General features: G+C 50.7%; 1 protein-coding gene across 1 annotated transcript in view; it reads left to right on the top strand.

Moving 5' to 3' along the window:
• The window catches only part of Nid1 (nidogen 1), a 71,182-nt gene extending 51,443 nt beyond the window's left edge, over positions 1-19,739 (top strand). Inside the window, exons 13-20 of the mRNA XM_076832022.1 lie at positions 4,823-5,050; positions 6,552-6,724; positions 10,633-10,759; positions 14,045-14,216; positions 14,711-14,868; positions 15,819-15,942; positions 16,594-16,706; positions 17,626-19,739. Coding sequence (XP_076688137.1) covers positions 4,823-5,050; positions 6,552-6,724; positions 10,633-10,759; positions 14,045-14,216; positions 14,711-14,868; positions 15,819-15,942; positions 16,594-16,706; positions 17,626-17,747 — 1,217 coding nt within the window. The 3' untranslated portion in view covers positions 17,748-19,739. The remainder of the gene's footprint in view (positions 1-4,822; positions 5,051-6,551; positions 6,725-10,632; positions 10,760-14,044; positions 14,217-14,710; positions 14,869-15,818; positions 15,943-16,593; positions 16,707-17,625) is intronic.
• The last annotated feature ends 1,441 nt before the right edge of the window (positions 19,740-21,180 follow it).

Raw genomic sequence — 21,180 nt, 5'->3', positions numbered from 1 at the left:
ATTCAGGTCTGCACTACCCCCCTTTTCTGCCCAAGTCAGGAAGACAGAGGTTGAGGTCCTAGGGTGGTCTCTTCTTGCAGATTCTGGGCTGCAGCGCTGCATGGAGTAGTCTTCTGCTGCAGGGTCTGTACCGTGCCCAGGCCTGGCTGCAAGGTGACAGACAGGTCAGCATGCCTTGGCTCACAGCGCCTTAGGACCCCAGCCTGCAGGGTGGGCTCCACTTGGCCGCAGGTTGTATTGCAGCCCACGTGCCCACCCACCCAGGCTGCCCACCTCCCCCCACTCCCCCGCACTGCAGCCGCTTCTCGTCAGAGACTGATGTTTTGGCTCTTGACTCAGCAGCTGGGAGCCAGGTCAGCATCGTGGCAACCAAGCTTACCAGGGCCCTGGATTTCTTGTCTCCTGATTCTTAGACCTGGAAGCCCCCAGCCTTCTGCCAGTCGGCTACTGCACCAGGCCTCACACACATGAGGACACCACAGATTGTCACCCTGAGGGTCAGACGAGCCCTTACTGGGGATGGATGAGCTTCTCTTTCCCTTTGGTCCCGTGGTGGCCTTCTCCCCCTGTGGTCCCCTGAGCAGGAGCCTGGCCTTCCCCTCTGGCCTGTGAGCTCTGCGGCCACCTGTTCAGCTGTAGACCCTCTGTCTGGGGGCGCCTGGCTCATGGCAGCTTCCCAGGAGTGCTTTTATCACAATAAAGGGGACAAGTGGTTCAAGGGTCTGGGAAGTTCAATGAATGCAGTGATTTAAAAAGTGACGGGTGAGGGTTTTAGGAGAGGACGGGGCAGAAGCTTCTTCCGGAGGTGGTGAGGAAAGCTGAAAGGGCACTTCGCACAGCACAAGAGACAACTCGGGCTCCAGGGCATGTGCTCTCCTCCCGGCTTCAAGGGCTTTCCTCCACTTCTGTGCAGGAAGAGCCCCAGTAAACGGCACTTCTTCAGACCACTTTGAGTTCTCCCCATCAGAGAGGCTCGGCTTCCTTCTGCGATGGCCTCTTTTTCTTTTTTCTTTTTGGTTCCAGGGATGGAACCCAAAGGTGCCCAACCACTGAGCCACATCCCTAGCTCTTTTAATGTTTTCTTTTGAGAAAGGGTCTCGCTGAGTTGCTTAGGGCTTTGCTAAGTTGCTGAGGCTGGCTTTGAACTCAAGATCCTCCTGCCTCAGCCTCCTGAGCTGATTACAGGTGTGCACCTCTACACCTGGCTTGTGATGGCCATTTATTTGATAGAGACAAACTGAATCCCACGGGGGCATGGAATGCAAAACCAGAGGTGAAGAAGGGCTTCCTCCTCGATTCTCCTCCTTGGTTTTCCTTGACTTTCATTCTCCTGGTCCTCACCACAGGAAAAGCCCCTCTAGACTTCTTACCCTTCCTCAGGTATGTATCAGGTCTTGAGTGGCTCAGCCACTTCTCAGAGGGTGAGAAGAAGCCTGCCTGAGTTTTCATTTTCCCAACGAGAAGCCAGTGCAGGAGAAGCATCTTCTGGCCTCCCCATCCACCGACCCTGATGGAAGCCGCAGCCCCTGGCAGGCTGAGGAACCATCCAGGAAACCCACTGAGGTCACAGCTTGATAAACACACCTGAAATCCCATTTCCTAGGTCAGAATGGGGTTTCCCCCTCTGGGTAAGTTGAAGACACAATTAAGAGTTTTGCTGCCAGCTCCAGATCACTTGAGATCTCCTGTGTCAAACTCCAGGTTTACACAGAACATCTGTGCTGGAACAGCAGCGTGTGGAGATGTTGATAAGAGGAGAATCTGTCTAAGCCCTCAGATGACCTCAGTGAGTGCCTTGGGGCCATGTGTGCCGTCGTTGTTGGCGTGACAGTGAGTGCGTGTCGGCCATCCTGGGGCACAGATGTAGAAATTCAAGGCTGGAAGGAACAGGGCCTGGACCAGGAATCCAGAAATTCTAGTTAGAGCCCAGCCACTTACCCGTGCCTGGGCCTCAGGGAGCCTGTTAGCATGCTGAGTTGAAGGTTTCTCCTTTAGTGTAAAAACTCAGTTGTCTTGGGGTGTGGTGGTGTGAGCCCGCAATCCCAGCTACTCAGGAGTTTGTGTCAGGAGGATGGCAAGTTAGGAGCCATCCAGGTATTTTTAGCAAGACCCTGTCTCGAAATTTAAAAAACAAACCACAACAAATAATAATCAGACAGAAAGAACTGGGGGTGTAGCTCAGTGGTGGAGCATCCCTGGGCTCAATCACCACACTGCAAACAAAACGAAACCACAGTTGCCTATCACGTAGGATTGTAATGGAACTAAATAAAATGTCTATGGTGTGGGGCAGCTAAGGCAGAAACTCTAAGGCCCTGTGGGAATGTAAGGTTTTGAGAAAATAAACACATTGGATGTCAGAGAGCACAGGGAAACCGCCATTCTTGTTCTAACCAAGTGGCTCATTCATCTCCTTGGCCCTTCCTACATCCAGGGTTTCATTTTGTTTTTTATAGTAGCCTCTGGTACAAAAGAAAAGCAGTTTCTTCTTGCCAGGTTCCACACACATTCTCGGCAAGCAAACTGCTTCTAATCAAGGGAACAGTCGTGTTGAGCCGGCCAACCTGAAGACTGGCAGCCTAGACCGAAGGCACGTTAAACGTTGATTGGCAGCTCATCCACTTAATGTCACCGTGTCTGCCTGTGTGGGTTCAGTCACAGATGAACATTTGGAGGCAGAGCCTAGAATTCCAATTGTGTGTGTCGTCTTGTTGTCTAAGCCTGTTTTCTGCTGGAGCAGGAGCTGAGGCTGGGTGATTTATAAGAAAGAGAAATTTATTTGGCTCACAGTTCTGGAGGCTGGGAAGTCCAAGGTCAACTAGTGAGGGGCCCTCTTGCCACGTCACAACATGCAGACGGCATCCCATGGGAGGGAGAGGGCAGGGAACAGGTCTGAACTCCGTCCTTTAATCAGGACCCCTCTCCCCGGTGACAACACTAATCCATCTGTGCAGACATAGCCCTCAGGGTCTCAGCACCTCCCACCGCAGTTGTGCTGGGGACCCAGTTTCCATCAGGAGAATGTTGGGGGCACTTTCAAGCCACAGCACTGTCCTTCATTTACTTCTCACACCAGTCCTGGGACGTTAGTGCTACTGCCGTCTCTGTTCTACAGCAGAGGGAGGGCAGCTTGGCCAGCACCATTGGCGTGTCCGGGTAACCCAGGAGTAGTGACCTGGGAACCAGAATACTCTCAGGCACAAATCTGTGAATACGCAGCCTTTAGCATAGGTTATTACCACACATTTCATTAATGTATATTAATTCACACCTACTTTTAATTTCCCCCAACATAATAAGCAAGGCCCTAGAGCAGGGGGCATCAGCCACAGTCCTTATCAGGCAAATCTGTGGCCCATGCTTTGCTATGAATACAGTTTTATTGGAACACAGCCACAGCCCCTCATTTGTGTATTAACCTTGGCTACTTTCGTGCTACAACCACAAAGTTGCGCAGTTGTGATGGGGAGCGTGTGTATCCTCCACAAAGCTGAAAATATTTACTGGGCAGAGTCGGCCATGACCTGCCCCAGAGCTGTCTTGCCCTCTAGTCATTGGGAGGTGTGTGCCCTCCTTTTCTCCTGCCTTGTGGAGAGTCTTCTGCGTGTCCACCATATGCTGGGCTCCTCGTCTAGACCCTCGGTCCAGGATTGCTAGTGTGCCCCTGTGGCTTCCCTCTAGCCAGGGTGGGTGTGGGTCTTCAGCATAGCCCAGTCCTGTAGGAGCCCCTCCCGAGGTGGAGGAGAGTGGGTCACAGCCTCTCAGAGCCTAGAGTCTGCTCAGGAGTCAGGGAAGGACCAGCCCTGGGGTGGTGTGAGGAGAGCTACGGAGCTAGTGAGCCGGGGGCCCCGGAGTTCACCAGGCGCCAAGGGGGCTTCCTAAAGGATGCCTGAGCGGGTTTCTGAGGGATTACCTGGCAGGGGAGGGGAGGCCCCCAGGGGAGGGGCAGCCAGACATTGGCCAATGCAGCTCTTGGTAATCAGCAGCATAGAGATTGGGGGCCTGGTTTTATGTGGTCAGCACTGCGCAGGTGGCCTGTTTGGCCTAGTCCTCGTGTGGCTTGGCTGGGTTCCACCAAGTGTGGAGCCAGCTACAGCTCTGTGTGCCTGGAAGTTGTTTGTTCTGGGAAATACTTTGAACTTTTCCCTTGCCTTGGGGTCTGAGTTGCACCATTCAGAGGCCAAGTGTCAAGCCAAACACAGGCCAGGTCCCTGTTGGCGGACACTCTGGTTTTTACTTTCCCAACTCTTTGGCTTTGAGTCAATGTGAGTCAGCCAGAAGCTTGTGGGGTCAAAGGACACATTTAAGAAAAACTTAAAATTCCTTAAATCCCAGTGATGCCGTCAATGGATAGACAGACAAAATGTGGCATAGCCAGACCAGAGATGTCACCCAGCCAGCCATCAGGGAGGGCAGGACTGACCCAAGGTAGGACGGGATAACCTTGAAGACCTTCACCAAGAGAAGGGCCAGACTCCAGACTGGACGAGGCCTGGCGGTCTCCCGGGGCTGGGAGGAGGGGATGGGAGCAGCTGCTGCTGGGCTCAGGTGGTTGCATGGCCCTGAGAAGGTACCAAATGTGCCACTGACATTTGAAAATGGTTCATTTTATCTTTGCCCCAATTTTTAAAAATTTCCAAAAATTGCTTAGAAGAGAAAAGGAAATATAAATAGATTCTTCATAGTTACATAAGTTAAATAAGAGTGACCTTTTATTTTTAAAAAAATGGACAGAATGAAACCTGTCCACAAGGGGAGGCTGCCCTCGGGTGCCCCCCTGTCACACCTCAGCTGATGGCCCCTTTTGCTGTCTTCCCAACAGAGGCAGAGAAAACCCGGTGTCAGCAGGAGCGAGAGCACATTCTCGGAGCCGCGGGAGCAGCCGACGCGCAGAGGCCCAGGCTCCCTGGGCTGTTTGTCCCCGAGTGTGACGAGCACGGGCACTACGCGCCCACGCAATGCCACGGCAGCACTGGCTATTGCTGGTGCGTGGACCGGGATGGCCGTGAATTGGAGGGCACCAGGACCAGACCCGGGATGAGGCCCCCATGTAAGTGGACACAGGGTTGCCCAGCTAGTGACCAGAAGGAGTGCCTGTGAGGCTGCTGTCACCCGCCCTGGCTTCTCCCCACCCTCCTACCACTTCTCTTCCTTCTTTGAATGTCCAGCGGGGCCTGTGGCATGGGTCCTGAGGTGGTGGCAGAGAGGGTGTGTGGGAGGCCTGGCCCTGGGCTGTCTGGGCAAGGGGAAGGCAGGAACCGCCCCTGGTGGTGGGGCTTGTTCCCTCCTTCACAGTTGTGCCTGAGGGCCTTGAGGTGCCCAGGCCACCCTTCAGGCCACCCTTCAGCCCATGTGGCAGGCAGCCCCACAGGTGGTGCAAGCTGGCTCTGAACCCTCCTCACCACAAAGGCTCCAGGGGGCCCGAGGCCCAGCAGGGCTGTGGGGCCCTGGGCAGACTCCTGCCCCAGACTCAGACCTTGGCCTTAGCTTGAGGGATGAGCAAGGACATTTCCCAGCTCTAAGGGTCTGCCTCTGCCATAAATGTGGAAATTGGTCACTGTCACAAATCACCAAGAGCCAAGATAACGAATTTTGGATCTCCACACTCAGTGTAGCTAGTGATCCTAGATTGATCCCCCACCAGATGTTTCTCCACAGCTGCTAAGAAACAGCAAAGCGATTGTCACAACTCCACGTTTCACTCAGCCAACACAGAGTGGGTGCCAGTGTGGGGGGAGGCCAAGGAAAGTCACGGTGCCACCCCCAGAACCCAAGGGCAGGGACCAGACAGGAACAGGGCCAGGAGGAGAGCCCACAGGGGTCCTGGTGTGCACGGTGGGCTGATGGGGAGGCCTCTCAAAGCAGCACCTCATAAAGCATAGCTTTGAGCAGGGCCAGGAGTGAGCAGCATAGGGAGAGGACGGCCTCTGTGGCCAGGCTGAGCCCCTGGGTGCTGGTCATGGGGTGCCCTGTCCCATGCCATAGAAAGGGGCTTCTGATGGGCAGTAAAGCACTCAGCAGCACCCAGGGGAAGGCAGCTCCCTTCAGCAGGGATTCCCGGCTGCTGTGCCTCACCACTGCAGCCGGTGTCCAGTGAGAGAGGAATAGCCCAGTCCTTCCTGTCAGAAGGAGGCTAGCCACTTCCCCCTGCACCTGGAATGCCCGACTCATGTGCTGCCTCATCGTCACCAACACCCTCATGTTGACTGCAGGCCTCCTGCTTTGGAGCTTGCAGAGGGAAAATGGGCCCTCTATGGCTGTGCATCTTGTGGTGCCAGAAAGGTGACGTGACCTGGCATGTGGGTGCATGTGTGGGTGTGTGCGTGTGTCTGTGTAGGTGTGCTCACGTGTGTGTGCATGTGTCTGTAGGTATGCTTGTGTGTATGCATGTGTCTGTGTAGGTGTGCTCATGTGTGTGTGCATGTGTCTGTAGGTGTGCGCATGTGTGTGCATGTGAATTGTTTATGTCTGTGCACCTGTGAGCATGTACATGTGCACCTGTGCATCTCCCGTGTGTACAGCCCTTGCTCATTGACTCTCCCGTTCCCCAGGTCTGAGTACAGTGGCTCCCCCCGTTCCCCAGAGACCCTTGGTGCCTACAGCCGTCATCCCCCTGCCCCCTGGGACCCACTTGCTCTTTGCCCAGACTGGGAAGATCGAGCGCCTGCCCCTGGAGGGCAGCACCATGAGGAAGACGGAAGCCAAGGCGCTGCTTCACGTCCCGGTGAGTGCCAGCTGCTGGGCCTGGTGGCAGCTCCTGCTCCCATGCCCCAGAGAAACGAGCAGAGCAGCCAGACCAGGACTCCTGGCTTGGCCCCTGGAGCCAGGCACCCCCTCCATGGGGCCTGAGTGCTCACTTCATTGGGGCCCCCCATTGCCCAGCTGGCCGAGAGGCTCACAGTGAGACAGAGCCAGACACAGCCAGCCTTCCAGAGACGCCTTGCCTGGGGCGTCCTGTGAGTTGGTGAATGGTCTCTGTGCTGCTGCTGGGTTAGACCTTCATGCTCCTCCTGAATCTGTGGTCACTCGGCTCCCAGGGGCTTCTCAATCAAGGTCCTCACATCTGCCCTGAGGCAGGAGCAAGCTCTGCCCAGAGGCTTTTCAGAGCTTCAAAGTACATTTTGTAGGTTGGTGGTTTTGTCCATTAGGCAGGAGCTGCCCTCCGGTTCCCTCTCCTGCCCCACTTCCTACTACTGTCTGCACTCAGTGGCTCTGGTCCCCTGGCTAGTGCTCAGTCAGGCCACGCATGCTCCCACCCCAGGGCCCTTGCACTGGCTGTTCCCTGCCTGGAGTTTCCTCACCCCCAGCCCTTGCACAGCTTGCTGCCTCACTCTTCATGCAAACTTATGCCCCAACATCCCCTCTCAGGCCTGTCTTATCCCCGCGTCCAGATAGCCACCTACACTGCCCTTTCTCTCTTTCATGCTACTTGACACTGGATATTCAGTATCTGGCGTCTGTCTTCCCAACAGCATCTGCACCACAGGACAGGGCAGAAGCATCTGCTGGACAGATGCATGAGTGACCCTGTGAACGACCCTGTGTTCTCCAGTTGCCCCAGTGGAGACAGACCCTCTGGGTTCCATCTCAGTCCCCTCCAGCGCATGCTCCCAGGGAGTGGGAATGGGTGGGACTCCTGTGAAGTCATTTCTCCCAGGACCCAGGGGAGAGGATGTGCTGAGTCGTGCAGCTGTCACCTCCGTCATCTACAGCGCTTTCTCCATCTGCCCAACTGGGACTCTACCCACTACGCCCAACTCCTCATCCCCACACCCCGCCCGACCTAGCAGCCACCATTTTACTTTTTGTCCCTAACTACTGGTCTCCTCTAGGTTTTTACATAAGTAGAACCACACTGTACTTGTTTTTGTGTGTGTCTGACTCCTTTTGCTCAGCATACTGTCCTCAGAGTTTATCCACATTGTAGCGTGTGTCAGAACGTCCAGGCTGAGCAATATCCCTCCCATGTACGTACCACATTTTGATTATCTGCTCTTCTGCCAATGGACGCTTGGGTTGCTGCCTCCTTCTGGCTGTGGTGAATCTTGCTGCTGTGAACACAGGTAAACAAAGACCTGTTTGAGCCTCTCCTTCTGTCTTTGGCTCTATACCTACAAGTGGAACTGCTGGCTCCCGTGCTAACCCTGCGTTTGATGTTTTGAGGGACTGCCATGTGTGCTCCACAGTGGTTGTGCCACTTCACATCCCCACCAGCAGAGCACAGAATTTGAGATTATCCATGTCCTTACCAATACTTGCTATTTCTTGCTTGTCTTTCCTGTGATAATTGCTATCCTGTTGAGTGCAAGCGCCATCATATTATGGTTTTGATTTAATGATTAGTGGTGGTGAGCACATTATCAGGTGCTTATTGGCCATTCATATAACTGCTTTTGAGAAATGTCCATTCAAGTCCTTTGCCCACATTAAAATCAGATTTTTGTCACTGAGTTAGTTGTAGGAGTATATATATATGTGTGTGTGTGTGTGTGTGTGTGTGTGTGTGTGTATATGTATGTGCACATGTATATACACACTTGATACATATATGTACACATGTGCATACATGCATGCCGTGTGTGTGTATACACACACACTCACACATATTTTTTTTCTGGCAATTAACCCCTTATAAAATATATGTTTTGCTGATATTTTCTCCCATTCCAGGAGTCGCCCTTTCACGTTATTGATTGTATCCTACAGTGCACAGAATTTTACATTTTGATTTTGTCTAATTAATCTAGTTTTTCTTCTGTTGCCTGTGCTTTTTGTGTCATGTTCAACAAACTTGCTGGGTCTAACGTCACAAGGCTTTTCCCTTGTATTTTCTTCTAAGTATGTTATAGTTTTAGCTTTGAAGTTTAGGCCTTCGATCTGTTTGGGGTTTATTTTTCTATGTGGTGTGAGGTAGGGGTCACTGTCCCTTTGCCCTGACCTCTAGAGGGGAAGTATGGGCTGATAACCTTAATTTTCCCAGTGAAAGGTCATCCTCATCTTCAGAGCCTCCCTCCTGAGCCTTTGCCTGGCCTGTGTCCTGTGTCCACAACCAAGCACCCACCCCAGAGTTTCCTGTACCTGCATAATTCAGTGTTCCCAGGCTTCAGACAGAGCCTGACCTCATTATGGGCTGAGATCACTCAGGCTTCCAGCTCCTTCCCAGGCCTCTCAAGAGCAATACCTAGAGATGAAGTTCTTGCTCTTTGATCAAGTTTGTGTCTTTGTTTTGTTTTTAATTTTTTATTTGAAAATTATTATAGAAGCATAGGAAGATCAAAAGGTTGTTTAGAGAGGTCCTGTGTACCCTTCACCCGGTTCTCCCAGTGGCTAAATTTTATGCAAATACCTAGCTTTTAAATACTTAAATTTGCAAAAGATCTGAACTAGGCTTTACCAAAACAACCTGTGGGGAAAGGGCTGATTTTGAGGCTTTGGACAATTTAATTTACTGGGTGTCCTTACTGGGATGGAGTCTTGCTAAATATCACCATAGTTCATCATAACTGATGATGTTAAGGAAAAAAAATATGTATTAATATTCAATAAAGCATGATAAAGAAGACTTTTTCAGGACCATCTCAATAGGTGTAGGGACCACTCAACCAGGTCTTGCCATGAGGAGGAGATTGGGCTCAACTCTGAACACAGCTTGGACAGGTGGGAATTTATAGCCAAGGAGCAGCATGGGGGTCAGAGAGGAGAAAATCACTAAGAGGAAATATCAGGGTCAGGGGGACTCTGGCTAAACTGACCTAGCAAGGTTCTTGCTGAAGATGTCTGAGGGATCAGACATCACCTGGTCAGTGGTGGAAATAGGAAGCTGATAGTTATCAGAGACCAGGCTTCTTACTCAGCCTCTTGGAGGTGTCTTCTGACAGATTCACCTCTTCCGAGGAGAGGTGGCTTACTCCAGTGTCTAGCTCCTGGTGGCTCTTCAAACACAGGAGTGGCCCAGTAGATTTCTGTTAAACTCAAATCACATGTGCAAAAAACTACTCAGCTGTTTCCTCTGATCCTTTTATGCTTTCTTTTTGTAAGAATTGGTGTGGAAAGGGAGTCTCAGTGTGTTACTTCAGGAAATGTTCCTTCTTTTCTAAGATGGGGGCTAGAGAAGCCGATGAGCATGGATACGGTGAGAGGGACCCAGAGGTGGGGCCAGAGCCATTGGTTATGGTGCCTTCTGCTGTCATGTCCACCCACAGGTGCACGGAGCTGTCTTGTTTTCAGAGACTACCTAATTAGTTGATAGCTACATATGTAAGAAAATAAATGTAATATATAATACAAACTTATTATTTAATTTAATCTATAACCTGGATCTAAATATAGTGTAGGTTTATAGCTTTCACATTTACAATCTGCTGTAACAATTTAGAAGTTCAGTCCTATGACTGGGAGTTCCCTGCGGAGCTGCCCTGTCTGTCCTGCAAGCTTGGCCTCGGGGGTGAGTTCATTTGGAAGCATGTGGAGATGTTGTTGCATGATTTCTTCTAGGAGTTTCTTGTTTTGGACCTGAATTTTGCCTGTGGTGTAGGTCAGGTTAGAAGTCTTTTTTCCCACCTCTTTATCCAGCCATCCTCTATTAACTCGGATGCTAGGGTGAACGTTCTCACCACTGGTCTTCACTTCCAGGCGAAAGTCATCATTGGACTGGCCTTTGACTGCGTGGACAAGATGATTTACTGGACGGACATCAGCGAACCTTCCATTGGGAGAGCCAGCCTACACGGTGGGGAGCCAGCCACCATCATCCGACAAGGTGGGCAGGCAGACACTGCGGGGAATCCATTGCTAGGGGAATTCCTCAGGGGAATAAAATCAAACAGGACAGTGCCTGTGCCTCTCTCTGGAGCTCAAGTGGTCAGTTTTCATGAACTAGAAAGGCCAAAATCACTGTCTGTTTGTAACCCAGTCCCCGTCTGGCTGCTGAGCCAGGTTCTCAGGGTGCACGTGGTGTGCTCAGGAGGTTTCCCAAAGGCAACAGGTGGGTAAATCATGAAGTCGGGAGAGTTGCCAGCCACTTCCAAGCCTGAGCATGGAGTCTCTGCCCGAGACGGTGGTCGAAGTAAAGGGCTGTTGCATCAGCCTGCAGCGCAGGTGCGGGGGTGGAGGGGCTGCTGCTCTTTCTTCCTCACACCTCAGAGGCTTACTTGGGATTGCTTGGGTCAGAAAAGTGCAGCAAACCAGGCTGGATTCTTTAGACGGTCCTGTGTTTGCTGATCACCGGTAGTGAAGCGCATGCTGCCTTGGCGTAGCCTACCTTCAGCATTTCATCTCTATCCCTTGACTTAAGGATGCTGAAGTCAGCCAAGGGCTCTGTGCATGATTTTAATGCCTCCAGGTGAAAAATCTAGACCATTTTTTTTAAGTATGTTTTATATATCTATAACAAAAATCCCAGGATCTGTAAAAATTCCTCTGTACCAAAACTGTCAAGAAGCATGCATTGCTTAAGTTATGCCTCCTCGTCGGTTGCCTTGAGAATATTCTTACTCAAAAGACACCACCTTTGGTGTTATTTGTTGTAGAAAACACTCTTGCTCCTCTGTAAATATTCAGAGACTCATCTCTGCAGGACAGAGGCTTCATGTTGTGTTTCTTTTCCCTTGGGACTGAGTGTGGCCTCTTCAACTTCTAGGTTCAAGTTTCTCTCGCAGACGATGTTCTGAAGGGTCCTGTGTCTGTGGAGCTGCCCCTGGGGCATGCTTTCCTTTCCTCAGGGCCTTCCCCAGAGACCATGCAGCAGGAATTAAACTGAGTCTGAGTTGACTCTGCCTGGCTTTGCCCTTGGACCCTAAATCCTTTTCTGGAAACTGATGGGCTATTAAATGATGTCTGCTAGTGTTCCTGCTCTGGCTTAAGGAGCTGGAGATTTGAAAATGCCCTTTTTCCTGTTATCTCTATTGAAAAGCTCTTCCTATTATCTACAATTCAAGTTCAAAATCCAGTGGATGAGGGGAGTAGGTCATCTTCTGCTATTTCCTGTTGCCTTTGGAGCTGATAATCATCCAAGAAAGCTTCAAGCACATTCCAGGCAAAAGCCTACTTAACTGCAGAAGCACAGAATTAAACCAAAAGGAGAAAGAAATATCCAGTGGACTCCTTGGTGTGACAAGGCAGGTGCTTCCCTTGGGAGTCTGGGTGGTCCTGGGCATTATCCCTTTCCCCCCTGATTTTGTACAGTCTGAATCCAGCTTGTCTTTCTTTCCCCACACTGAAGTCCTGACCAGATATCTTCAGTAAGCATAATCTTCTGTTTCCTTTTGACATAGCAGCAGGGGACATGTGACCTTGCCTGTGCAAAAGGGGACAGGCTCTCCAGGCCTTCCCTTTAGAAGAACCATCCATGAAGCAGCGTCTTCGGGGTGGGGGAGGGAGGCTTAGGGCTCTTGGTTTGAGATCAGGACCTGGCTGTGTACCTGACGTGGAGCTCCCTCAGGGGTTCCCCTGGTGCCTGCAAAGAAACTGTTGTGGGCAGCCCACATCTGTCACCGGATGCCCTCATTCCTCCTGTGCACAGAATGGATTGTTCTGGCTCCCTCTGGAAGCCAGAGGGTCCTCTCGCTGTCCTTTGGCCTCTAGGGGCGTGGGGAAGATCCAGAGCCCTCCTTTGGGTATGAATAGTAATAGAGATGGTGTGGGAGTGTGGGTTCTGCTGGGGGCTCCAGAGTTCGTGGCCCATGGCTGTGCTGGGCCCAGTGAAGCTGATCCAGAGGGGCTGAGAGGCCATCACTCATACGCAGACGGAGGCAACATGGTACTAGGTGGTTCTCTTACCCCAGGGGGAGCGGCCTCTTCCCCTTCCTGCCTACACCCCAGCCATGCTCAGGGACCCTCTGTCCTCCATTCAGGGGGAGAACCTAGAGTGCCAATAAATCCCACAATGTCATTTTTTAACTTCAAAAAAAATTTATAGTCAGAAAACCATAGGAAACTTGACCTTTGGACCAAGTGCTGCAGGCTTGCTGTGAAGACTCTGCTGTGCAGTGACAGAATGGCAGCTGGGGTCCAGGAAGACAATGGGTGTTATTCATAGTCACTGGCAGCCCTTTTTGATACCCCCTTGTGCTTGTATGAAAGCACAGTTTCCCTGAACGCCTTGGTCCGCATAGTTAATGAGGAAGATCCACTGTCTGTCACCACCCTGAGACCGTCCCCTGCCTCCCTTTACCTGGGAGTTGGGCTCTGAGCTCACCGCCCAGGCATCCTCTCTGTGTCTCTAGCCACTCTCCCAGCCATAGAAAATGACACACTGTCCAGGTCAAGCCTTTTCCAGTCTTCCTGGATGCCTGTGTGCTGCCCACTACCTGGAAACACTTACCTGGCATCTTTGCCTGACAAACTCCCATTGGTCCTTCAGGAGCCAGCGTTGAGAGGTGTCTTTGCCCCCAGGGATCCTTTCCTGGTCTCTGCAGGCTGCGTCCCGTGTCTCTTCTCCATGGTCTCAGTAACTCAGTCTGAACTGTGATTGGCTGTGGTCTACTTAATGGCCTGGCCATAGCTTAGTAGTCGGTGACCATCCTGTTTCTCAGGGCAGCACACAGGAATGGACAAGGAGAGAATGAGGGGCATTCTCACATTTGTTGCTTTGAGTTGCTTATCTTATAAACAACAAGCATTTCACATTTCATTTGGTTTCTCAAAAGTGCAAGGATTGGATGCACTGTGGAGCAGCACTGAGCAATCAGAGAAGGCTGATCTTGTAATCCCAGTCGCTTGGGAGGCTGAGGCAGGAGGATGGAAAGTTCAAAGCCAGCCTAAGCATCTTATCGAGGCTCTAAGAAACTTAGCGTGACCTTATCTCAAAATACAATGCAAATCACCTGGGGATGTAGCTAGGTGATAAATTGCCCCTGAGTTCAATCTCCAGTACCCCCTCCCCAAAAAAAATGATCTTAGGCTGGGGACGGAGCTCAGTGGTAGGGCATTTGCCTAGCATGGCCAAGGCCCTGGGTTTGATCGTCAGTGCTGCAAAAGAAAAAGAAAAGTCTAATCTCACCTGCTTAGAAGAAAACAATCACAGAAGCTCCATCTTTGGTTCTAGATCTGGGAAGCCCAGAAGGTATTGCCGTTGACCATCTTGGCCGCAACATCTTCTGGACCGATTCCCACCTGGATCGAATAGAAGTTGCAAAGCTGGATGGCACACAGCGCCGGGTGCTTTTTGAGACGGATTTGGTGAATCCAAGAGGCATTGTGACGGATTCCGTGAGAGGGTATCTTTGTGTAAATATGTGTGTGCATCTACTCTGTCTGGTCCTTTGGATATTCCCCGATGTGAGGTTCTAACTCAGCCTTGCTCTCCTGACTTGAGTACAGGATACCTGTGGGCCTACAATGGGTGACCTGCTTGCCTTAGTCAGTCCCTTGGGTCTGCTGTGCCCTCCTGTGTGACGGCAGCATGCTGGGTACCGTCCTGTGTTTATGCCAGTTACTGAACATTGTTTTGTTAATAGCTCTTTTGAGATATGTCCTTTAGGTTAAAAGGAACTGAATTTGTTAATTGAGTAACTAAGTCCGAGGCAGGAGCACTAGGTCCAAGGGTCCTTGCACAGGGAAAAGCTTCTTCGCCCTTCCAGATCCTGTGTAGGCGTTCTGTTATCCTATCTGCCACTCTTGTCTTCAGGTTCCTTAAAAGCATTTTTTATTAACTTTTCCCTCAATGTCTTCAATATTTCTCTTCCTCTTTCCCTTCCTTTTCCTCTGCCAGGAACCTTTATTGGACAGACTGGAACAGAGACCGCCCCAAAATTGAAACTTCCTACATGGATGGCACCAACCGGAGGATCCTTGTGCAGGATGATCTGGGCCTGCCCAACGGCCTGACCTTTGATGTGTTCTCGTCCCAGCTATGCTGGGTGGATGCAGGTGATGGGAGCTTGACTCTGGGAGCATCCTTGATCTCAGGCAGGAGTTGGCCAGCTGACCCGCTGCCTGGTTTTATATAACGGGAAGCTCTGAATGGCTTTTATATTGTAAAACATTGCATTTTAAAATGGTTATATAAACACCTGAGTGCCACCCTCGATTTTGCCTCTGGGCTCACAGAACCTATCTGTCCTTTCAGAAGTTGGCTGTCCCCTGTTCTAAGTGGCATTGCATAGTGCCCATAGCTCCCTCGTGTCCCCAAGAGCTTAGATGCAACGTTGAGCCCAGTAAGACACAAGAAAAGCAACCCCCATGGCATCCCTGCAGTGTGCCCTGCTTTGGCAGATGTGGGGTGTCCCTCAAGATAGGGATGTAGGCAGGTTGCCGATTAGGGAGGAACGTCCCTGTCTATAAAAGTCTGTTGTGTTCCTTCTCCATTCCCTACACTGTCAGGTGCACAGGGGATGCAGAGACAGTGGGACTTGACCTGTCTGGTTGGGACAAGGGGGTGAGATAAACTCTGAGATGATAAGGCAGCCACTGACCGGCGTGTGAGGCCTCAGTGCACGCTGTGCACAGCTGCTGAGCAGCAGCAATCCCCCAGCACGCTGAACCCAGGGAGCAGGGACTTGATCAGGAGCTGGAGGAGGGTGTCGCCCCCTCCTCAGAGGAGGAAAGCCTGGGGTGCCTGAGGCATGGTTCCTCTGCCCTGGCTCATGTCTCCCCAGCAGGACCAGGTATGGGTGCCGGGACACAGGGGTGGTGACAGACCAAGGGGTAAGGCGGGAGGAAGGGACGGCCGTATGTTGAGAGCAAGCTGTGCGTGTTCCTGAGGACTTGGCTGTGCAGCACAGAGTGTCTCCTGCCCTCACCCTCCTTGGTCTCGTCTTGTGACACAAAGGGCCCATTTCTTGCATGAACAATGACCGCCTTGTTTTTGCTGCACACAGGCACCCATCAGGCAGAATGCCTGAACCCGGGTCAGCCCAGCAGACGCAGGGTTCTCGAAGGGCTCCAGTATCCTTTCGCTGTGACGAGCTATGGGAAGAATCTGTATTACACAGACTGGAAGACGTATGTCCACTGGGGCCATGGGGACTGGGCAGGCCTGCTGTCCCACCCTGTCTCTGGGAGACCAGGCCCTTCCCTCTGGCCTCTTGACTTGATCTTTGAGCCTTCAGAGATGTCTTCTCACTGTCACCCTTCTGGTCGTGACACAGGAGGGTGGAGGAGGGAGATCAGGACTCTGGGGAGAATGGGGGTGGGGGCATATATCATCTGGATGCCCCTAGCTGGGCACCTCAGATCTATAAACTTGGGTTTCCTGAGTGTGTCTGTTCTTTCTCAGGAGCTGGCCCAAGATCACTTAGCTGGGGGGCTCCAGGCCTGCCTCGTTATAGTCCTCAAATGGCAATATCCTCTCCTCTTCTTGACCACCACTTCCTACAGGTGGAGGGTTAGCTCGAGGGGGTGACTGGCAAGGGCCTATGTATAGCTACCAGGTCTCTCTTGACATTTAGAGTGGGAGGGAGGAGTGAGCTAATTTTTGCCTTCAAGAAGTCAAAGAAAGGCAGTCTTGACTCCCAGGAGGAAGGAGGGATGCCTAGGGCCCCCGTGTCTATTTATGGCCTCCAATTTTTCCCTAAACCTCACAGAGGCTGCCTGGTGGCGGAAAGGTCAAGCCACCAGATACATTTTCAACCTCTGCACTTCCGTGCTTTGTAGGAATTCCGTGGTCGCTGTCGATCTTGCTATTTCCAGAGAGACGGATAGCTTCCAGCCCCACAAGCAGACCCGGCTGTATGGCATCACCACCGCCCTGTCACAGTGTCCCCAAGGTAACGCACCCATGCTGAAGCTCCTGGGGGCTGGGATCCTCATAGCCCACATCATGGCTGTCACATCTGCTAGTAGCCGGATTCCGTGGTGGAAGAGCCACAGTTCCACCCTCCAGGGTTCTCCATCACTGAGTGGTGAACCAGACACAAACAGAAGATGAGAAGTAGATATGGCGGGCAAAGTCTTGAGTCTCAGGCTGGGCCTGGAGGTGCTTGGCCTTCAGATTCCAAATGGGAACCTTAATGTTAGGATCTCTGCAGCTTTGAGGCTTCACCCATTTGACCTGACAGCAGCAGCAGTAGTTAATAATAACAAGAAGAATTGTAAACTCAGCGAGTTGTGTGCTGTGGGTGAGGCACTTCCTGTTCACAACTCAGTCTTCATTCAGTCCTCCTGGCAGCCCTGTGCAGTGGGCACTGTTGTTATGCTCATTTTAAAAGCAACCTGCTCCCTCACAGTGGCAGAGACAGGGAATTCCAAGTGCCTGGCTCCCCAGATTGTGCTGTGCTGCTTCTCCAAGGCCTTAGTCTGACCCATTTCCTCCTCCACTTCCCTCCTCTGCCCAGTCCAAGTGGAGACTGGTGTACCAGCTAGACTGCAAGCACTTTGTACTTTAAAATTCCAGCTCTAAGTTGGAGGTGGGAATCCTCCATGAGGCCTATTTAATAACTTCAGTGATGAATATGTATAGCTGCCAAATTAGGAATCTGTGCTCTTACACATGTGGTCTAATCATGAGGGAATAATAACTAGCTCAGCTTTAGCTGAGTGCTAGGCCCAGTGTTCCCTCTTCCCCTGGATCCCTCATGAGCTTGGCCTCTGGAAACCCAAAAGGGGTTCAGAGAAAGGCCTCTCTCTTAAATGGCTGTCAAGTCAGGTCAAAGAGGAGGCTGTAGACCTGATTTCTGCCTTTTCCAGGTCACAACTACTGCTCGGTGAACAATGGTGGCTGCACCCACCTCTGCTTGGCCACCCCAGGGAGCAGGACCTGTCGTTGCCCTGACAACACTCTGGGAGTTGACTGTATAGAGCGGAAATGAAGATCAGAGTGTCTTATCCCCATCCAAGTATTTCACAGCAACACCCTACTTGAAACTACTTGGTCCAGATTGAAAACTGCCCTCCAGCTGACTGACCACTGGGCCCAGGCTAGCCAAGCCTAAGCAACAACTTTCCCCTCATTCTTCACTAGAACATACACCCTGAACTTCTGCAGTGGGAAATCTCTGCACGAGGACAGGATCACCCACCCTGACCCCGATACTCAGATGAGCTCATAGAGCCCAGCTCAAAATTAGGTGCCATCCAGTGCCCTAAGTCCTTTCCCCAGGGTGAGCAGATTCTTCACAGGCTTGAGTGGTCCATTGTTCTGTGGCCTTACGAGCTCAGCCTTGATTCTGAGCCACCTACCATCCTGGCAGCTCCTTTTCACACCAGCCAGGGCCTGCCTAGGTGAGGTTGGGAGGGAGGAAGGGAAGGAGGGAGTAAACCCTCACAGACTTCCTTTCACCCCTTCAACCTACCTGAGATGACAGCTGCAGTGTGTGTGCTCTGCCTTTTAATCACACCATCCTAAGAACATACAGGTATTCAGTAGATGATAATGAGTAGCACCTCCTGGATAAAACATTGGCATTTCAGCAGTAGCCTTTGGTAGTCAAAGGCTTAAGTTGAAAGGTATTCTGTGGTAGGAATTTTAAGATGTAGAATCAGATGTTTGGGGATAGGGGATTATGTTCATGTGCCTTAAATTATATCAAGGATCACCAAATTGTTTCTCTCTGCCCAAAGCACCTGCTTCTCAATCTCTGATCACTAATGCTGTGCTAGCCTTCAGTGCCACTGCTGGTACCTGTGTTCTGTCTCCTCATGGAGACCCATCTGAGGCACAGGCTGGGACTGGTTCCAGGTGACCCATCACAGCCCCTCATCTCTGTCCTCCATGCCTGAGAACCAATATACTCTCAACCACTAACTCACTTCTTTGTTTCTCTCTCTATCTGTGCCTCTTGCTGTGTGTATTCTTACTTAAAGACACAATCCAGGAAGATCTAGTTAAGAGTTTATATTAATAGTTCAGACCCCTTAATTTCTCATTGGTCTAATTCAAGGGACCATTGCTTCATTTCATGTTTATGTTTCTACAATTTTTTTGTGAAAAAAAAAATCTCCTGACCATATGAGTAGTTTATGTTCATCTTTTTTTCCAACTGTCTCCCAGATTCCTAAAACAATAGAAATTTTGGATTGAAAGTTGAGCATAAGGAGTTTGAATTGGTAGAGGGTAGAGCAAGGGGAGAGAGAAGACTCAGTGGGAAGCACCACAGAGAGACTGAGGGAGAGCAGGAAAGGAACATCCGAGAGGAAATGTTGGGGGGATTCAAGAACAGCAGTAACTAGTCCCTTTAAATAATGCCAAAGAGATGGATGGGGAGCAGAAAAGGTGAACCCCAGAGGAAGGGGAGGGAAGAGGACTTAGGAACAGCAAGAACAAAAATCCTTTAAAAGTGCCAAAGAGAAAATGAAACATTTTGCCAAAGAATGCTTATCCTGAGGACATGGAAGATTTTGCATGAAATTTCACTGTGGAAGGATTCCACTTTCTTACAGGCCCAGCACACTCAGCACTTCCTGCTTCTGTTCTCACCTGCCCTGCAGTACCTGGGAGCCTGGGTTGCGAGAGTGGCTTTCTCTATACAGTTGGGTTTGAGAGGCAACTATATCCCCAAGAATCACAAGATTTGGGGAACACATGGACCTTATATGTAGCACAACTCAATAAATTTCTTTTTATATTTATCATTCCATATTAAACCCTCTATATCAAATGTTCAACATGATGTTGAATGATTTTCATAACTTTTATTCATTTCAATAGACATTCTAAAATGTTTCAAATGGTAAGTTCTTAAACTGTGGAAACCATTGAAGGTGCTTATTAACTGTTCTCCCAGATTATACAAGTGTTGAATGATTCCTTGAGTTTACAGCTGTGCAAATATTAGTGCAGGAAATTAAAAAATTTTGTTAAAAAGAAAGTCTCCGTGTTTTCTGAATGAGAGTCTTTCTGTTGGCCAGTGGTGGTGGGGGGCAGCTTCGTGATGGGAAAACAGATGAGTTAATAATCTGCAAAACCCGTGAAGCCTAGAGATTCTTCCTCAGTGTTAAAATGATTTGTGCATTTCCCACAGTTCACAAAGACTTAGGGACTTGGAATTGACTCAGAAAGTATTCATATCATAGGCCCCAAACCACACTTTTGCACATTGTTTACATTTTTTTTCTAGAAAATATATCCTAGCTGCAGGGAATAGAATTTCCTGTTTCAATTCTGAAAGTGAGTTTCCCCCACTCCTCACCTTCAGGAGGAGGAAGATGCTTTCTTGACAGCTGTCTGATCTGTTAGGTCACCCACGGGCAGAGCCACCCTATGTCTCTGGAAGTGCTGAGAAGGGCTGAGAATGGTCTCTGAGCAGGACAGAATTGAACTTTCTAATGCACTTGTTGCAGCTGGGTATTGCCAAATGGGACATGTCTTGTCTCTTCCATGTGTCCTTCGGCCACCCTGATCTGGGCCCCAAGAGACTGTTCCATGCCGACAACATTTGGCCTCTCCTCCTCCTTGGGTTCCTAGCAGGAGGCAGAGGGCAGGTGGGAGTGGGATGGGGCATCTCCCTGACTCCCAGCCACATAGCTCAGGGCAGGCTGAACCCTTGACCGAAGGTCACAGCCCCTCTCAGGGTGACCCTCTATCTACACTCTGCCTAGGCCCCAGGAACCACCCCCCCAGGCTTGGGGAGGTGACAGGCCCCTGTTTTTCCCGGGGGACTGCTCTATTCCTCTTCATCTCCCTGCACCCCTGACAAAACTGTCAACCTCAGACAAAACTTTAATCCTTCCTCAAGGGATTTAATTTGAGGTCATCTATTTGTTGTTGTGACCCTAAATTTGAAATTCATAACTTCATGATCCCTACTTTTGTGTATATTTGAAATTTTATATAGTTTGATTTCTAAAAAATGTAGAGCTATCCTCTAGTTGTATCTCGTTTAATTTTGTACCTGTGCATTACAGTATAACTAATGGGAAAATCACACAGAGGTGCCCCAAAAGGTACAGAAATGTCCAATTTATTTACTAGCTCATTTCAGTTCTCAGACTCGGAACTGCTGATGGCAGACAGCTTGTCCTGCTCCTCCAGATGTCCCCAACTGCACATAGCCATTTATCAGTCCCTTGTTGTGCTCAGGAGTGTCGTTGCCCTGTCCACACAGCACAGCCGGACCCATGTGAGACTGGGCTTGTGCTCCCTGTGTCCCTCTGGAGACCTCCCATCAGGCCTTCCCTTGGCCTCCTCACCTTGCCCACCTGACCTAACTGGACCTCAGCTCCTCCTCACCCCTTCTGCAGATAGGCAAGGTCCAGCTGTCCTGCCTTCTGCAAGGGGGACTGGGTAGTCAGTGGGGAGTTCTC

The sequence above is a fragment of the Callospermophilus lateralis genome, chromosome 13 (assembly GCF_048772815.1).
Source record: "Callospermophilus lateralis isolate mCalLat2 chromosome 13, mCalLat2.hap1, whole genome shotgun sequence".
In the NCBI taxonomy this organism is placed as follows: Eukaryota; Metazoa; Chordata; class Mammalia; order Rodentia; family Sciuridae; genus Callospermophilus; species Callospermophilus lateralis.
Note: the sequence above shows the minus strand (reverse complement) of the source record. Positions and strands in the feature narration are given on the sequence as shown.